General features: G+C 41.8%; 1 protein-coding gene across 1 annotated transcript in view; it reads right to left on the reverse strand.

Annotated features, from left to right (window-relative positions):
- DNAH6 (dynein axonemal heavy chain 6) overlaps positions 1–15,406 on the reverse strand; it is a 150,366-nt gene that overhangs the window by 103,195 nt on the left and 31,765 nt on the right. Inside the window, exons 16-23 of the mRNA XM_045519487.2 lie at positions 14,477–14,605; positions 11,487–11,600; positions 8,921–9,064; positions 6,930–7,142; positions 6,136–6,228; positions 4,645–4,764; positions 3,823–4,003; positions 2,189–2,285 (exon numbers count right to left, since the gene is read on the reverse strand). Coding sequence (XP_045375443.2) covers positions 2,189–2,285; positions 3,823–4,003; positions 4,645–4,764; positions 6,136–6,228; positions 6,930–7,142; positions 8,921–9,064; positions 11,487–11,600; positions 14,477–14,605 — 1,091 coding nt within the window. The remainder of the gene's footprint in view (positions 1–2,188; positions 2,286–3,822; positions 4,004–4,644; positions 4,765–6,135; positions 6,229–6,929; positions 7,143–8,920; positions 9,065–11,486; positions 11,601–14,476; positions 14,606–15,406) is intronic.

The raw sequence follows: 15,406 nt of genomic DNA on the forward strand, positions 1-15,406 counted from the left end.
TGTAGCTCCTGCTCTGGTGCTGATTTGCTCCCACGTCTCACGCTTGGCTAGCAGCCCCTGGAGTAAAGGTGTGCATGTTACCTGGTTTCTCTAGAACCTAGCCTCGTACACCCACATTCAGTACACGATTTGCTGCAAAGATGCACAGGAGGCTGCCGGAACCTTATTTGGTTCTGTCGACACACACACGTGGGCCATGCTGGTGTGACCCTGCCTGGGATTTTCTTGATCCTGTCCAACAGGGCCATCTGGAGGCATGAAGGGACCCTATGAAAAACCCTGGAGAAGGGACACACTTGGATGCCCAGGGATGAGACAGAGGGATGAGGGTCTGGCTGGAGAAGACACTTCAGTCCCGCGGAGGAAGCTGCCTGTGAGAGGTCCCTAGGGATTGGAGGGACCCCGAGACCCCACGGCAGGCCCCACGTGAGAGAGGGGGCCAGATGGGTATCAGCCAAGTAGACCTCTCCTCCCCTCCCTGCCCCAAACCTGGAGATCCCAGAACCCTAACGGGAAGGGAGAGGGTTGAGCACCACACATCCTCATCACCACTGAAGCCTTCAGCCCTGCATCAGGCTTGGCCAGAGAAAGGGGAAGTTTCCACTTTGAAAGAAATTCAGAGTTTTGATCATTATAGACTGTTTATTGAGTTATGGTGACAAGACTTTTTTTTTGTATTATTATATGAGAATGACCAGAAAATCCACGAGGCCTGCTCAAGATTTTATCCAGGGACAGGAAGAGACTAGTCCCCAGCAGGGAACACAGGGGCAGCCATTAGAAACAAAGATGTTTTGGGTTGCACTGTGTTAGTCCTGCTTCTTTGAAATACCACGTGCAGTAATAACTTGTTCCCCTGCCTCTTTGCAACATATGACACAGATAATCATCAAGATTGGTCAACAAGCCCCATGAGAGCAGGAACAGTGTCGCCTACGTTCGCCTTGTGTCCCCAGGACCTAATTTGGTCCCTGGCTCACAGTAAGTCTTCGTTAAGGCCTGCAGCGTGAAATCAACCCTGCACAGGGCCTGCTGACACCATAAACATGGCAGACCTCGTTGATGTAATTCTAAACAAAAGGAGAAATAAAAGCCGACGCTTCCTGGTGTGCAGCAATACCACAGGTCAATGTGTGCTCAGGTTTCTTTGAAGGTCAAAGGCAGGGTACAGGCTGTCTCTGGCCTTGGGAGACTCAAGTGGGAGCCCACTGATTTAAGAGTGAAATCAACAAAAGGCACGTTCCAAACCTCAAACTGTCTTCCCCCACGCTGCCTGAATGACGTTTTGGTAAGATTTGCGCACATTCTTTAAAGCCCAGCTGACTGTGTTAAACTTGGCCAGCTCTTCCAGATCTTGGCTATCTCGTGCACACACCTGCCCCGTCCTGGCACCCAGCAGCAACCCCTCTCAACCACATAGCCCACACGAGCACCTAACCCCGGCTAGCTCAGGGTTTGTTCTGAGACAGACTTTAACAGCTAACAGGAAAAAAAATCCATGAAAGATGAACTGTTCTGCGATGTCCTCTGTGTTACGGTACAATGGGCCCCAGTCACCGAAGTCAGGCATTTCTGCTAACCACCAAGAAGTCACACTCTGGTCACAGACAATTATATTGTAATTGTGTATGTATGACTGTCTGCCTGTTAACCCCGAGCTCCATTAGAGCAGGGACCTGGTTTTTTCTTCTTTGTATCTTTAGCACTGAGCAAAACGTTTGGTATGTTTTTAGAATGAATGGATGAGTAAAAAAATTTCTCCTGGAATTTGTTAAATGACCTCTTAGAAAAATTCTGCAGTGATACCCTTAGGCCACCAATTAACCTAAGAAACCTGCTCCGGCAACACAGGTCTTGCTAACTTTTCACACACACATCTGTGGACACACACGTGTGCAGACACACACAGACACACCCAGCAGTGAAACACTGCTGTGATCAAGAATCCTTCCAGCACACCTCAGGTGCTTACCCACTTAAACATTTACCAAATATGTATCTTCATCCTTTAGGCTGACGCCCCCCAAATCAACACATTAGCTGGGCTGCCAATACCAAACGTCTTTCCTGCTTCCCTTTCTGGTTCCCTGATGTTTTGAGGTTATAGTTTGCTTTTAAATACAGCCTTATAAGTTCATGGGTACTCTTACAACAACTAAAAATATTGTCGGTAGCTTTATAAACTTACCTTGGAAAGATAACTCTTTTTGATTCTAAATATGCCTCTAGACACTTCTGAATTTGGTCAAGTAATGCATTATTGTTTTGAAAAGTCTCCAGAAGTCCTAGAAAAACAAAGTATTGGTAAAATTGTGTTACAATAAAGAAAGAATATAATTTAAAATGGAAATAAAATATGATATTAATATTTTTAAAAGCTTTGGTTTTATTTGATAAAAGAATGGTCTAATAAGTTAAAATTTGGCGGGTTGGCTAAGGATGTTAACTATTACCTTTAATAATAACATTCATTTTAATACTTGCTACAGATGGACAAGTTCTTAATTTGAAACCTTCTTATCTGGCATCCCCCGCTTTTGGGGGCTGAGGGTGCGCAAACCAAAGCCAAACAGCTGCCTTGTATTTGACCCTCCAGACAAAGCCATTCTCTAAACACTACGGGCTGTCTGTCACTCTCTCGCTCACGTCTTCTGTTTCCTCTGCCATCTTTAGATGCACAAGCGATGGCAACAGCATCCTGTTTCTCTGTCACTGACCTGTAGCACCTCAAGGAGCAAGATACACGTTTCATTAACTTGGAAGGTCTGGTCCCTCTCCCAGTGCCTGGCTGCCCCGCCTGTCCAAGAATCGAAGCTGGTTTTTCCCACGCTCCTGAAGACTCTACGTGAACAATGACCCAACCCAATCCCCAGCCCCGCAACCCCCCACCAAGCACGCTCACCCCTCGCCCCCGCCCCGTGTGCTCCAGCCCACCCCCTCTGGCTTCCTTGCTGACAGCGTGCTCTTACCGCAGGTCTCCGCCTCTGTTCTTCTCTGACTTTACAGTCCTCCCTTAGATCCACACGCATGTTTCATTTCCTCACTCATGCAGATTTCTACTCAAAAGCCACTTTATCAAAAAATCCTTCCATCTCACACACACACACACACACAGAGGCATGCAGGCATGCACACGCACTACAGCCCCCAGCCACTTTTTAGCCTCTACACCCTGCTTAATTTTTCTTCACAGCTTTATCATCACCCAAAATCATACGGACAGGCCCACACTTCTTTTTCTGAAATCCCTAGGACCAAAGGTATTTTGGAATCTTTTTTTTTTTTTTTTAACTTTCAAAATATAACAGAAGTCTAGTAGAGACTGGAGGCAACACTCTGTAATAAAACGTATTGATATTTTTCTTTCTCTTTCTGGTTTACTTCACTTGGAATGATGATCTTTGGGAGTTCGAGATTCACAGACACTAGCTACTATATATAAAATAGATAAATGACAAGTTTCTACTGTACAGCACAGGGAACTACATTCAGTAACTTGCAGTAACTTACAATGAAAAAGAATATGAAAAGGAATACATGCATGTATATAGAGGACTGAAACATCATGCTGCGTGTCAGAAATTGACACAACATTGTAAACTGACTATACTTCAATTAAAAAAATATTAATAACAACAACAAGAATAATAGTAACAGGGTCCATTCATGTTGCTTAGTGAGAGTGTCAGGTGGACCACGAGCATTCCTGGTCAGCAGTGCTGACTAGAATCAAGGGTTGAACGTCACCACACGTTAGTAGAATCTCACAGGTGATGGATGTTTGGGGTGACTGTGAAGTCTTTCTGTTGGTCCCTTTTTTACCTGGTTGGGTGGCCGCTCGGAGGGCGTTGGGGAGCCGGTTCACCTTCCTCATGATCTCCTTCCATGACTTATCCACCTGCAGGAACATCTTGGCCTCCGCAGGCAGCTGCCTCTGAATATCTGGAGCATTAAAAATACTTTCCAGGTAGAGCCAGTTTCGCTGGCAGTTCAGCCACTCTTCCTAGGACAAAAAATAGGAATCCAGATTTTTTGACCTCAAATCAAAAACACATAGGAGCTGAGGGTGGCTGCTGGCTGACAGCCAGTGAGAAAATGAAGTCCTTAGTCCTCAAATTGCAAGAAAATGATTTCTGCCAAAGTCCCTCCTTAGCTGAACCTCTGATGAGAACCCAGTCCTGGGCCACATCACTCATTCATTCACTCATTTTAATGGAGGTACTGGGGATTGAACCCAGGACCTTGAGCAAGCTAAACACACGCTCTACCACTGAGCTGTACCTTCTCCCTGCACCCACATCTTGATTGAACCCTTGTGAGATTCTAAGTAGGAGACCCTGTTTAGCCATTCCTGAATTCCTGACCCACAGAAACTGTGGGATAATAAATGTATATGGTTTTATAACACTAAGTTTGTGCCATTTTGCTTCACGGCAATAATACCTAATACAAGGGTGAAGGCATCATCTTCTAAAGAAGAGCTTAATATATCTGCATCTTCCTTACATTCCAGGCATAATAAAATGTCAATAATGAAATCTCAGATCTTAAAAGCACGGTGTTTAAATGACTGCGAAAATGATTTCTAAGGTCCCGTGGCTCTCCAGTGCTCTGGGTCCATGACCTGAAGTGGCCCTTACTCACCAGTGTTTGGTTAAATAAAGCAAGGTGCTTCTGCCAGTCATCCACTCGCGCTTTCAGGGGACCCACGTACCGTGATGAGGCCATGGTGGCGATGTTGATGGTGCTGTCATCAAGAAGCACCTTTAAAGAAAAAGGCGAAGAAAATACATACAACATCACGTGTTTGTGCTCTGAAAAATAGTTCCTCATATTAAACTGCAAGAGTCCATTTAAAAGCCAGCTTTTTGAATGAACAGCTGAGTACCGCCTACTTCCCTACCCATCCACTCCTCCTCCTCCTCCCCTTCACTAGGGCTTACAACCCACTAAGACGTTCTCTCAAGTGTCACCAAGGAACTTCTGATGGTCCAATCCCAGCCATTTCTGTAATTATTAATGGCACACACTGTTCCGCTCAACCCCCTTCTTCTCTGTCCTCCACAAGGTATCTGGTACCTTCTTTATCCTAGTTGGTCTTCCAGGTCTTTATTTCCCAAAGTAATCAAAACTCGAAAAATCACGTATATTCTCTATCCAACGAAACCCCACTTTCCCTCAATAATCTTGAGGAAGAGGAAAGCTGAACTCATTTGAGTGATTATAGACAGTTTTTCCTCTACTTCCCTCCCCTCTCCCCCTCCCCTTTATACCACAACAACCCTCCTAGTACATGCACGTTTTTAAAATGTGTAGGATTTTCATTGCTCTACTTAAATTATAAACTTCTTGAGAGTAGAAGCTCCATCACCTGCCATCGCTTGGCCTCAGACTGACCGGTCTTCATCTGGGGTCTGCTCCCCCTCCAGTGCCCAGAGTGACGTCTGGGACGGCTCTCCCAACCCACACCTGGCAAAGCCCTTTCATCTCCAATCCTGGCCTGGGTCCACCCTAACAGGCCAGGGCTTCGCTGTTTAAATTGGGCCATAATCTCCAGATCCCACTGCTGAACAAATGCGCTTTTGGATTTTATGTCACTAAGAATATTCCAAACATGTGGGCTGATTTATCTCCTTTTGGTGTTAACGGAGCACGACCACCGGCCTCTAATCTCAGAGACTCAAGCGAACTTAGCTTCTTGGCGTGCTATAGCCCTGAGACGCCCATTCACGCATCTCCGCCTCATTTAAAGGGTTTGAGGTGCCTTCCGTTCTCACTTAGGCCTATCAGATCCCCTCTGCTCTTTAAGGTTCGGCGTGTCTTGGCTGGTCTGGGAAGGATTCTCTGATCACTTCAGCCCCAGCAGATCTCTTTGCTGTCCTAAATTCCTCAACAGTCACCAACTACAGGATTATAACTCTCACAAACATAAGCCATTTCTTTTGCTTTGCTAAACTATTTCATGTGCAAGCATTCTCATCAATTATTCATACTTTTATTTTGCCTTCCCAATTATGTATTTTTCCTATTTAGTAACTCCTATATTTCATTCCTTCATCATAATCTCCCAAGGACTATTTAGGACGAGGTCTGGCAAGAATCTTTACTGTAAGTTTCAGTAACCCCGTCACCCACCTGTATGTCATCTGTGCCGCCCAGGATGAACACATCTTTGGAGTCGCGGTGAGGGAGAACGACAAATTCGGTTGTTTTCCAAGAATCCTCCACCTTGGAAACAGTTCAAGATCTCTTAGGATATGTACATTCACTTGTGTTTAGGTACTTGATAAAGGTATGTGGCGTGACGTAAGTGATAACCCCGGAATGATCCTATTCTCCTGACTGCCTTTAAAATTCTTGGTTAGATGACACTGATTTGCTTAATTTCATTGACCAGCATTAATGCAGATGAATAACTGGGGATACTTTAATGCATATTCCCTACCGCTCTGTGCTTTAATTAAAAAGGACAGAAATTCTTTCCACACAGGTGATGGGTAGGTGCGCGTGTGTTCTTAGAGAAAGCAGGCTGAGTGTCCCGAGGAGGGAAGTCTTCCCAGCGTCTTTCTGAACCGCTTTCACAGAGTTAGTCTCCCTTAGCATGTAGTTTGAAAGACAACGTATTTTGGCCCAAGAGGTCTCCCTTGCTTATGTGGTTCTTTATACAAGCACGCACATTTCAAACCTTGCTGCCGTCAAGTTCACGTTGGACTATAAGCTAAGCAGAGGGAAGATACTTACAGAGGAGACAGCAAGGATAATGGTAATAAATGTGAGGCAAGAGCAGAAGGGTAACGGACAATGAGAGGGTGAAACTTCAATGTTAAAAAAAGAAATCCATTCAAGTAAAACAAAAGTTGATGATCTTCCCACCAAATATGAAAACCTTTGCGCTCCCTGAACTCAGAATACACATTTGTCAGATTTACCTTTTTAAGAATTGTTTCTAAGGCAGCTTCTCCAGAAGCCTGTCCAGAAATGTCCTGAATTTCTTGGCCGAAGTCAAAAACGTGCAACTCGGTGAGCTTCTCCAAGGTTAAGGAGACGTCAAGGTCCACTAGAGTGGCGTCGACTGTCTGTTCAATGGCTGCCCAGTGTCGAGGCTTCAGGGTTGGGTTCCTCAGGTCAACAATGACTGGAAGCTGGAAAACAGACACTCTCAGAGGAGCCATGCTTTTTCTCTTGAAAACAGCCTAAGGCTTCTGGTTTCAATTTGGGCACGTACAGAGCTGGAAAGAATACGACTTACACGCTTACGACAAAGAAAAATACAGGCAGACTACAAGTGAATGACTTGTATTGAATCCATCAGAAAAGTGAGGTCAGTACCCGGAGTTTTCTCCACAGCAAGAAACAGGACCTGAGAATTTGCTTCCTGATGGACAAATGATTGGGGTTTCCATTTAGGCTACTAAGACGATTTGGCTAAATTTAAAAAAATAAATTGCTATTAACTTAATATCCATTTCTATAAGGATCTCCGATTCATTTTATTGGAAAATGGCATTGAAAACCAAGATCTGGACACAGGCTATGTTACTGCAAGAAGCAATGAGACAGAACATAACCAACCCCTTAAGTGTATGTAGGCTTTGCTTCGAGACTTCCTTTCAAAGAACAGTCTGGAAGGTTGGGTAGTAACTTTACAGTGGAGAAAATGCTACTTCAGCCATGTGATCAAGCTTAACAGCATTAGTGAAACGTTGCACTGACGGCATGTGCCTTTAATAAGACAGGATAAGAATAAGACTTCACCCCAGTCTCACTCTGAGAAAAATATCAGACAACCCCAGACTGATGAACGTTCTATAAAATGCCTGATTATTACCAAGATCATGAAAAAACAGGGAAAGTCTGAGAGTCTGTCACAGTCTAGAGGAGTCTAAGAAGACAAGACATCTAAATGTAATGTTTATTCGGGAAAGGATCCTGGGACAGAAAAAGAGCATCAGATAAAAATGGGAAAATTCAAATAACTGATGGACTTTATTTAATTGTAATATATCGATATTGTATCATTACTTGTGACAAATGTATCGCACTCATGTAATATGTTAACAGTAGAGCAAACTGGGTATAGGGCACGTGGGAAACCTCGATGTTACAGTTGTAAGTTATCTGTAAGTCTAAAATGACTTTAAAATAAAAAGTTTGTTAAAAAAAATAAATGAGGCAAAAATTGATGGGACGTAAGGGGATTAGACACATCCACAATGATACTGGGACGTTTCAGCGCTCCTCTCTGAGTAACTGATGGAAAAGTAGGCAGAAAACCAGTATGGAGATGGATGACCTGTACACTACAGTCAACAAACTTGACCTCATTGACACTTGCAGAAAAATCACTCATAAATTGCAGAATACATGTCTTCTTTAGTTCTTTTCCTCACCTTTTAAAAAAAAATCTAAAACTGCTTGAAAGGAAAAGAAAAAAAACCCACATCCCCCTTTCTTCAAATTTCAAGTACTGGTTTAGCAGTGATTGGTTTCAAAGAGCCAGCTCTGCATGCCTACTGCCGGGCTGCCCCGCCTTTTCACATTGTGGCCCGTCTGGAAAATGCCATACTGTTTGGTGCAGCGATGCAAATGGGCAAGGCTGCCCTCACCTCACCTGGCTGAGGGCTGAGCAGATCAGCATGTTGGCTTACCTACAGCCCATTCCTGCACTGTTCCCCCACCACCTGGTAAACTCTTGCTCTGAATGCTCCTTCTAACCAAGGTCTTCAATGGCATGATTTGGCCAGTTGAAGATAAGGATGTAGTCTGCGGCTCTGTGATAACTGAATTTGCCTACTGTTTCTCCTCTCACTGCAAAGCTGACTAATATAAACCGGAAAGAATTCCTGGCTCTGATCGTTCATTAGCATCAAGTAGTAACTGACTGACCTGGAGTTTCTGAAATAATTTCTACCAAACTTACCTTTTCTTTCATTTTCTCCACCTTATATTTTAGCTGGGGGACTACGCTGTTGGGTGGCAAGCCCTTTTCCAGTTGAGTCACAAATTTGGCATATTTAGAAACTTGACTGTTTAGAAATTCTGGATCCAGGCAGTCAAACTTGGCCTACGAAAAGTAAGAGGGAAAAAAAAGAAGTTAAGACGTATGACCAAAGGCAAACTTGAAACCGTACATTTCTTTCAACTCAAATTTTTTGGTAGCTACGCTGCTAATTGAAGTCAACTCTACACCCTTGGAAATGGCCTTACTTACTATGGTTTCTAACAATAAACTAGGCATTGCTTGTTCATTACTCTCATGTCCTTTCCCCACACCATCAAATGCAGTATTACAATCCTGTAATTAATTCCTGACGGCCAACCCTTGTAAGTTTATAAATAGCTAATTTTTACTCTTGCAACCTAGAAATTTCTCACCAAACAGTCTTCATTATTTGAGTATGTACCCCTTCAATATAACTGATTTAAAGATGTACTCCAATACATGCATGTATCTATAAATATATTTCTCAGTTATATAAACATTTAAGTGTACACATGTATTGACATGTCAGATGGTCATATGGACTGAAGGCAATAGGAAATTTGTAAAAATGAAAAGACACTCCATGCTCATGGATTAGAAGAATTAACATTATTAAAATATTCATACCACTGCTGGTAGGAATGTAAATTGGTGGAAAACAATATTAAGATTCTTCAAAAAATTAAAAATAGAACTACCACAAAATTCAGCAAATCCATTTATCCTAAGAAAACAAAAAGATATATAAACACCCATATTCACAGCAGCATTATTTACAATAGCCAAGAAATGGAAACAACCTAGGTGTCCACCAATGGATAAATGAAAAAAGGTGGTAAATGTATCCGATGGAATATTAGTCAGCCATAAAAAGAATGAAATCTTGTTACTTGTGACAACATGATGGACCTTCAGGGCTTTATGCAAAATGAAATAAATCAGACAGAGAAAGACAGATACCATATGATCTCAGTTATATGTAGAATCTGAAACAAAATTAAAAAAACTCATAGAAACAGAGAACAGATTAATGATTTCCAGAGGAGGGGGGTGGGTGGGTGAAATGGGTGAAGGAGGTCAAAAGGTACAAATTTCCAGTTATAAAATAAATAAGTCACAGGGCTGTAACATACACTATGGTGACTATAGTTAATAATACTGTATCACATATTTGAAAGTTGCTAAGAGAAGAGATCTTAAAAGTTCTCATCATCAGAAAAAAAAACTTGTAACTACACATGGTGACAAATGTTAACTAGACGTATTGTGGTGATCATTTCACAATATACACAAACACAGAATAATTACACTGTACACCTGAAACTAATATAATATGTCAAATATGCCCCAATTAAAAAAAGAAAATTGTAAATGTTCTTTTTTTTCCCCCTAGATTCAACATTTTCTTTTTGCCCCCTAATGGGTCTTCTTGTGCACTTCCTACAGTAAATTCACCCCACTTTGGAAGCCACTGCTCTGACCTATGGTGGTAATTAGATAACTCTCTAAGCTTCTTCTTAACTCCTCAGGAGCATTTTCCACTTCTGAGATAAGTGACGAATGAGTTATATAAGAGCTCTTAAAATTCTCTGATATCACAGCATGTATGTTTGTTTGTCTTCTGCTTTCTCCACCAAAAGGTAAGCTCTGCGAGGGTTCAGTCTTCTTGCTTTTTATCCTCCTCTGGTACCCACAGCACCAGATCATCATCTGGGAAACATTATTGTGGTTTAACTCAGATATGTGACTTCTAATTATAGGTATCAGTGCAGGTAAGCTGAACAAGCAAACGTAAAACAGTATTTGTGAAGCTGATGGCATTTCTAACACACCCACATCACACTCGGAGAGTAGATGGGCCATCCATCTATTCTGCCTACTAGTGGGTCGACCCTTGCTAAAAGTCTGAATATAAGGGTAGACCCTAGAAACCAAACCCTGTGGTACCTGGCCCCCTAAATGAGAGAATTTACTACTGTGAGCTCTTAAGGGAAGAGCCTAGATCTCATTACTGTGATTCTGTTCTATCACAGTAAACAAAATGACTTCTTTTTTTTTTTTTTAAAAAAAAAGGACAGTAAGCTCAGAGCCTAAGCTAACAGAAATCTGACACATGTAGATCAGAAATGAAATCCTACAATCCTTAAGAACAGCTGGCTGCAGTGTATCAGGACAACACTGTGTTCAGAAGTCACCACAAAGCAGTTAAATGTCATGCAGTGAGGCCCCTCGATGCGTCTTTCATTTAGCGTTTACACAGGACCTGAGATGCCTACCTTACAGTAACGCGTCCTGCTCTGTGCTACACAGTGACAGAAAGACCTTTGTGCATTTCACTGTAAAGCTGATAATAACACCCATAGAACTATAACACTGCATATCCTACTGAAGTTAAGAATATATCAGATTATTAAAAAAAAAGTATAATTCATGTCTTAGGATTTTAAAAGCTTAATTAATATAAAAATAATTTAAGAATTGAGAGCTTTGTTTTCTTTTTTACCTTTAACCATTCTTGCTGAAGTTGATCCCATTCAGATAAAGAATCCCAGAGCAACTGTTTGAGCTTCAATTCAGCACTAACTTCTTCCAAAGCTTCAAACTTGGACACTTCTACCTTTAAAAATATAATAAGCAAAATGCACTATTTAATTTTCAGATATAGAGATCCTATGTTACCTTCCTATACTAATTTTTGATACAGTGACACCTTAGCAGAATATGGACTGAGAAAGTAAAGGAGAGACAGAGGCAAACAAAACAAACCCAAAACACTATGTATATTCAACTTACCATTTGAGTGACAAATTATAACTCTTTATATTTCCTTAGAACTTGGAAATTCTCCAAAGAGTACAAAGTCATTATTCCTCAAGTTGGATCACACATGTACACACATGCCTGGCCTTTTGGGGAAGATACCTGAGTATTCAGAGGCACCGACATCCATTAGGGCTTTTATCTTATTTGACATAAGAGGCAGATGGCATTTGCCTGGTAGCTGGTGGAGGGGGTGAGAAGACTGAAGAGAGGGAAAAGCCCAGTGTCTTACCTCTTTCTAACTCACATATTATATGTTTAACATGTATGTATATGAACCCTACACAGAGAAAGGCTGCAAGAAAATTTGAAGAAGCTGTTTTCATGGCTTGGAGGTAGGGAAACCTCCAGGAGGCTGGCCACACAGAAACTGTGAGCCTTGTGATAAGCTAGGGCTTTAAACCTTCCACCCAACAGCAGCAAATGCACAATTCTTTCCAGGTGCACACAGAACATTCCCCAGGACAGACCATATGATAGGCCACAAAACAAGCCTCAGCAAGTTTAAGAAGATTGAAACCATCTTCAGGATCTTTTCCAGCTACAATGATACGAGACTAGAAATCAACAAGAGGAAAGCGGGAAAATTTACAAGTACGTGGAGGCTAAACAACACACTTCTGAACACCCAACGGGCTAAACAGGAAATCAAAGGGAAATAAAAAATATCTTGAAACAAATGAAAATGGAGACACAGCACAGTGAAACCTATGGGATGCTGCAAAAGTAGCTGAGAGGGAAGTTTACAGTGATAAATGCATACACTAAGAAAACAGAAAAAATGAAAACGAATGTATGTATGTATATGCATGACTGGGATGTTGTGCTGTACACCAGAAATCGACACATTGTAATTGACTGTACTTCAGTTAAAAAAAAGAAAACATTAAGATCTCAAATAAACAACTTAACTTCACACATCAAGGAACTAGGAAAAGGGGGAATAAGCTAAACCCAAAGTTAGCAGAAGAAAGAAAATAACAAAGATTAGAGTAGAAATAAAACAAGAGACCAGAAAAACAGTGGAAAAGGTCAATGAAACTAAGAGCTGTTTTTTAAAAAAGATAAACAAACGTTAAGCTAGACTAAGAAAAAAGAGAGAAGATTCAAATAAATAGAATCAGAAACGAAGAGATGTTACAACTTATGCTACAGAAATACACAGGATCACAAGAGACTACTATGAACAATTCTATGCCGACAAAGTGGGTAACTTGGAAGAAATGCATGAATTCCTAGAAACATACAACCTACCAAGACTTAATGAGGAAGAAACAGAAAATCTGATCAGGCCAATAAGGATGAAGGAGATTGAATCAGTAATCAAAGACCTCTCAACACAAAAAAAGGCCAGAACCAGAGGACTTCACTGGTAAATTCGACCAAACATCTGGGGGTGGGGGGAGAATTAATGCTCATCTTTCTCAAAGTTTTCCAAAACATTGAAGAGTTAGGAACACTTCCAAACTCATCTTACAAGGCCAGCATTACCCTGACGTTAGGGATCTAGCCTTGTCTTCACTAAGAATTAGAAATGATTTCCTAGGGCAGCTAAGCCTTCACTCATATCCCCCCAGTGACCGAGAGCTGCAGAGCAAGGCTGGACGTGAGGTGATCAGAAAGGACCATAAAGTACAGATACGAAACACGGAAGGAGGGGACACACTTCATTTCAGGCTCTGGCTCAAGTGATGCTGCTCTTTCTGACCCGAGGAGAACCCACCTGTTAGTTACAGCTTTTTATCAAGCACTGTTTCCTCCATAGCTCCCTTCCTACCGCATACTCTCCAGTCTTACAGGACAGTTATAACTCAATTTGGGAACAAGTCTGAGCCCTCATTCTCTCAGGCACAAACCTCCTGCTTTGAGTACTGCACCGGCTGCACTGTCGAGTGCAGAGGTCATTATTTTGCAGGTTGTCCTGCCAAGCCCTGGGCTCTCGAGCGGACACCCAGAGCCCCCGCAGACCACTCTGTGGCCATCCATTTGGGATTCTGGAACAGATTAACGCATCCCCATGTGAGGTCCAGGCACTCCTCCAAAATTTTAGGGGGAGACTATTAACACCTCCCTTGTTGCTGGTGGCCTTCTGGTTTTCATCCTAGGAATCTTTCTATCATCATTTCCTTTTAGTCTCTCTAATAGCTGTTGAAAGCACTTATATCTCTCACCCATTTCTCTTCTCTCTTTTTTTTTTTGAGGCATATTTTTTATCCCTTTTGGACCATCCATCCCCTGGCTTAGCCAAATTCTCTTCTTTTATCAAATTGGCACATCAAACCAGGGCAAATCAGGCAATACTGATGAAATCATAATACACAGATAAGTGTAAAAGAAGCTCGAATATTACTTAAGAAAGAATAGAGGGGCTTTAATTGACCACCTTCAAAAATCTATGTACATTTCAACAGAGAGACTAGACCCTGGTCTGAGGATTTGTCTATAATTCATAATTTTTTTTTAAAAAGAAGAGGCTTTGTCTTGCATGTGTAGTAATTTTTAAACATTTCAAAGGCAAAGAACACATCATATTCTGTATTTCAGACTGTTCCAGCACAGTGACAAGCACATAGGTGTCCAAACACTGAATATTTACAATCACGTTAATGAAAACGCTTCGCTGTCGGTGCCATTTCTAGGCACACATTAGAAAACGTGCAGAGCTGTCATTACCTTAAAATTCTTCTGATAGGATTTATACTGAAACGCGCGTTTCTGAAGATCGTCCAGAACGAACTGCAGATCCTTCAACATGACCTTTATTTTGTCTTGGTCAGCATTAATATCCAAAATCTGTGGATCCTGTAAAATTAAGAGAGTTTTTGATGAGTTATGCCTACTTTTTGATGTACACCATTAAGTTAAATAAATAAACATTTTCCAAAATAGTTTTTTTCTAATTCTCTTTCACTTTAATTTTTAGAAAGTACTTTTGAAATGGTTGCTTTTCTTGAATTTTAAAGCAATGCATACACATCATAAGAAGCACAGAAAGGCATAAAGCACCATGGGGATAACATTGTTTATAAAGAGTATCTAATATATTTTCCCTCATCCTCTTTCATTTACTACCTTTTTTCAACATGACTTCACATGAAAAGAAAGAAGAGAATATGATGTGAGGAAAATTACCATTTTACAACAAAGGAAATAAAAAGCCCTTTGATTTCTGAGATGGAGGAAGAGAGAAAATAAAGAATCAACGGTAAGACATAAGCGTCCCAGCTGACCTGTTGGGGTTGAAACCCCACCCGGCGAGTGGGAACGGACAAGTTCAGGAGCAAAGTGGGGACACCTAACCAGGTTTGGGAGAATCTGAGCAACCTGGAGGAGCCTGGGAACTGCCAGAGCCAGAGCCTGGGGAGGCCCATTATTCCACCCCCTTCAGCGTGATTCTCTATTCAAAACGGCAACATGCAAAAGCTAAGGGAAGCAACCAGGCAGAGGGGCTTGTGCTGACTCTGGTGCCTCACAGCTTGGTGTGGTACGCAGGGGATCATGGCATTCTCGTGTGCCTTGATTCTAAGTGGGAACTACTGAGAGACATGGTGCATCAGAAGAAGTCAGAGGTCAGGAGGAGAAAGCCGCCGATTTCTTGAGTCT

Source organism: Camelus bactrianus, chromosome 28 (genome assembly GCF_048773025.1).
Source record: "Camelus bactrianus isolate YW-2024 breed Bactrian camel chromosome 28, ASM4877302v1, whole genome shotgun sequence".
Taxonomy (NCBI): Eukaryota; Metazoa; Chordata; class Mammalia; order Artiodactyla; family Camelidae; genus Camelus; species Camelus bactrianus.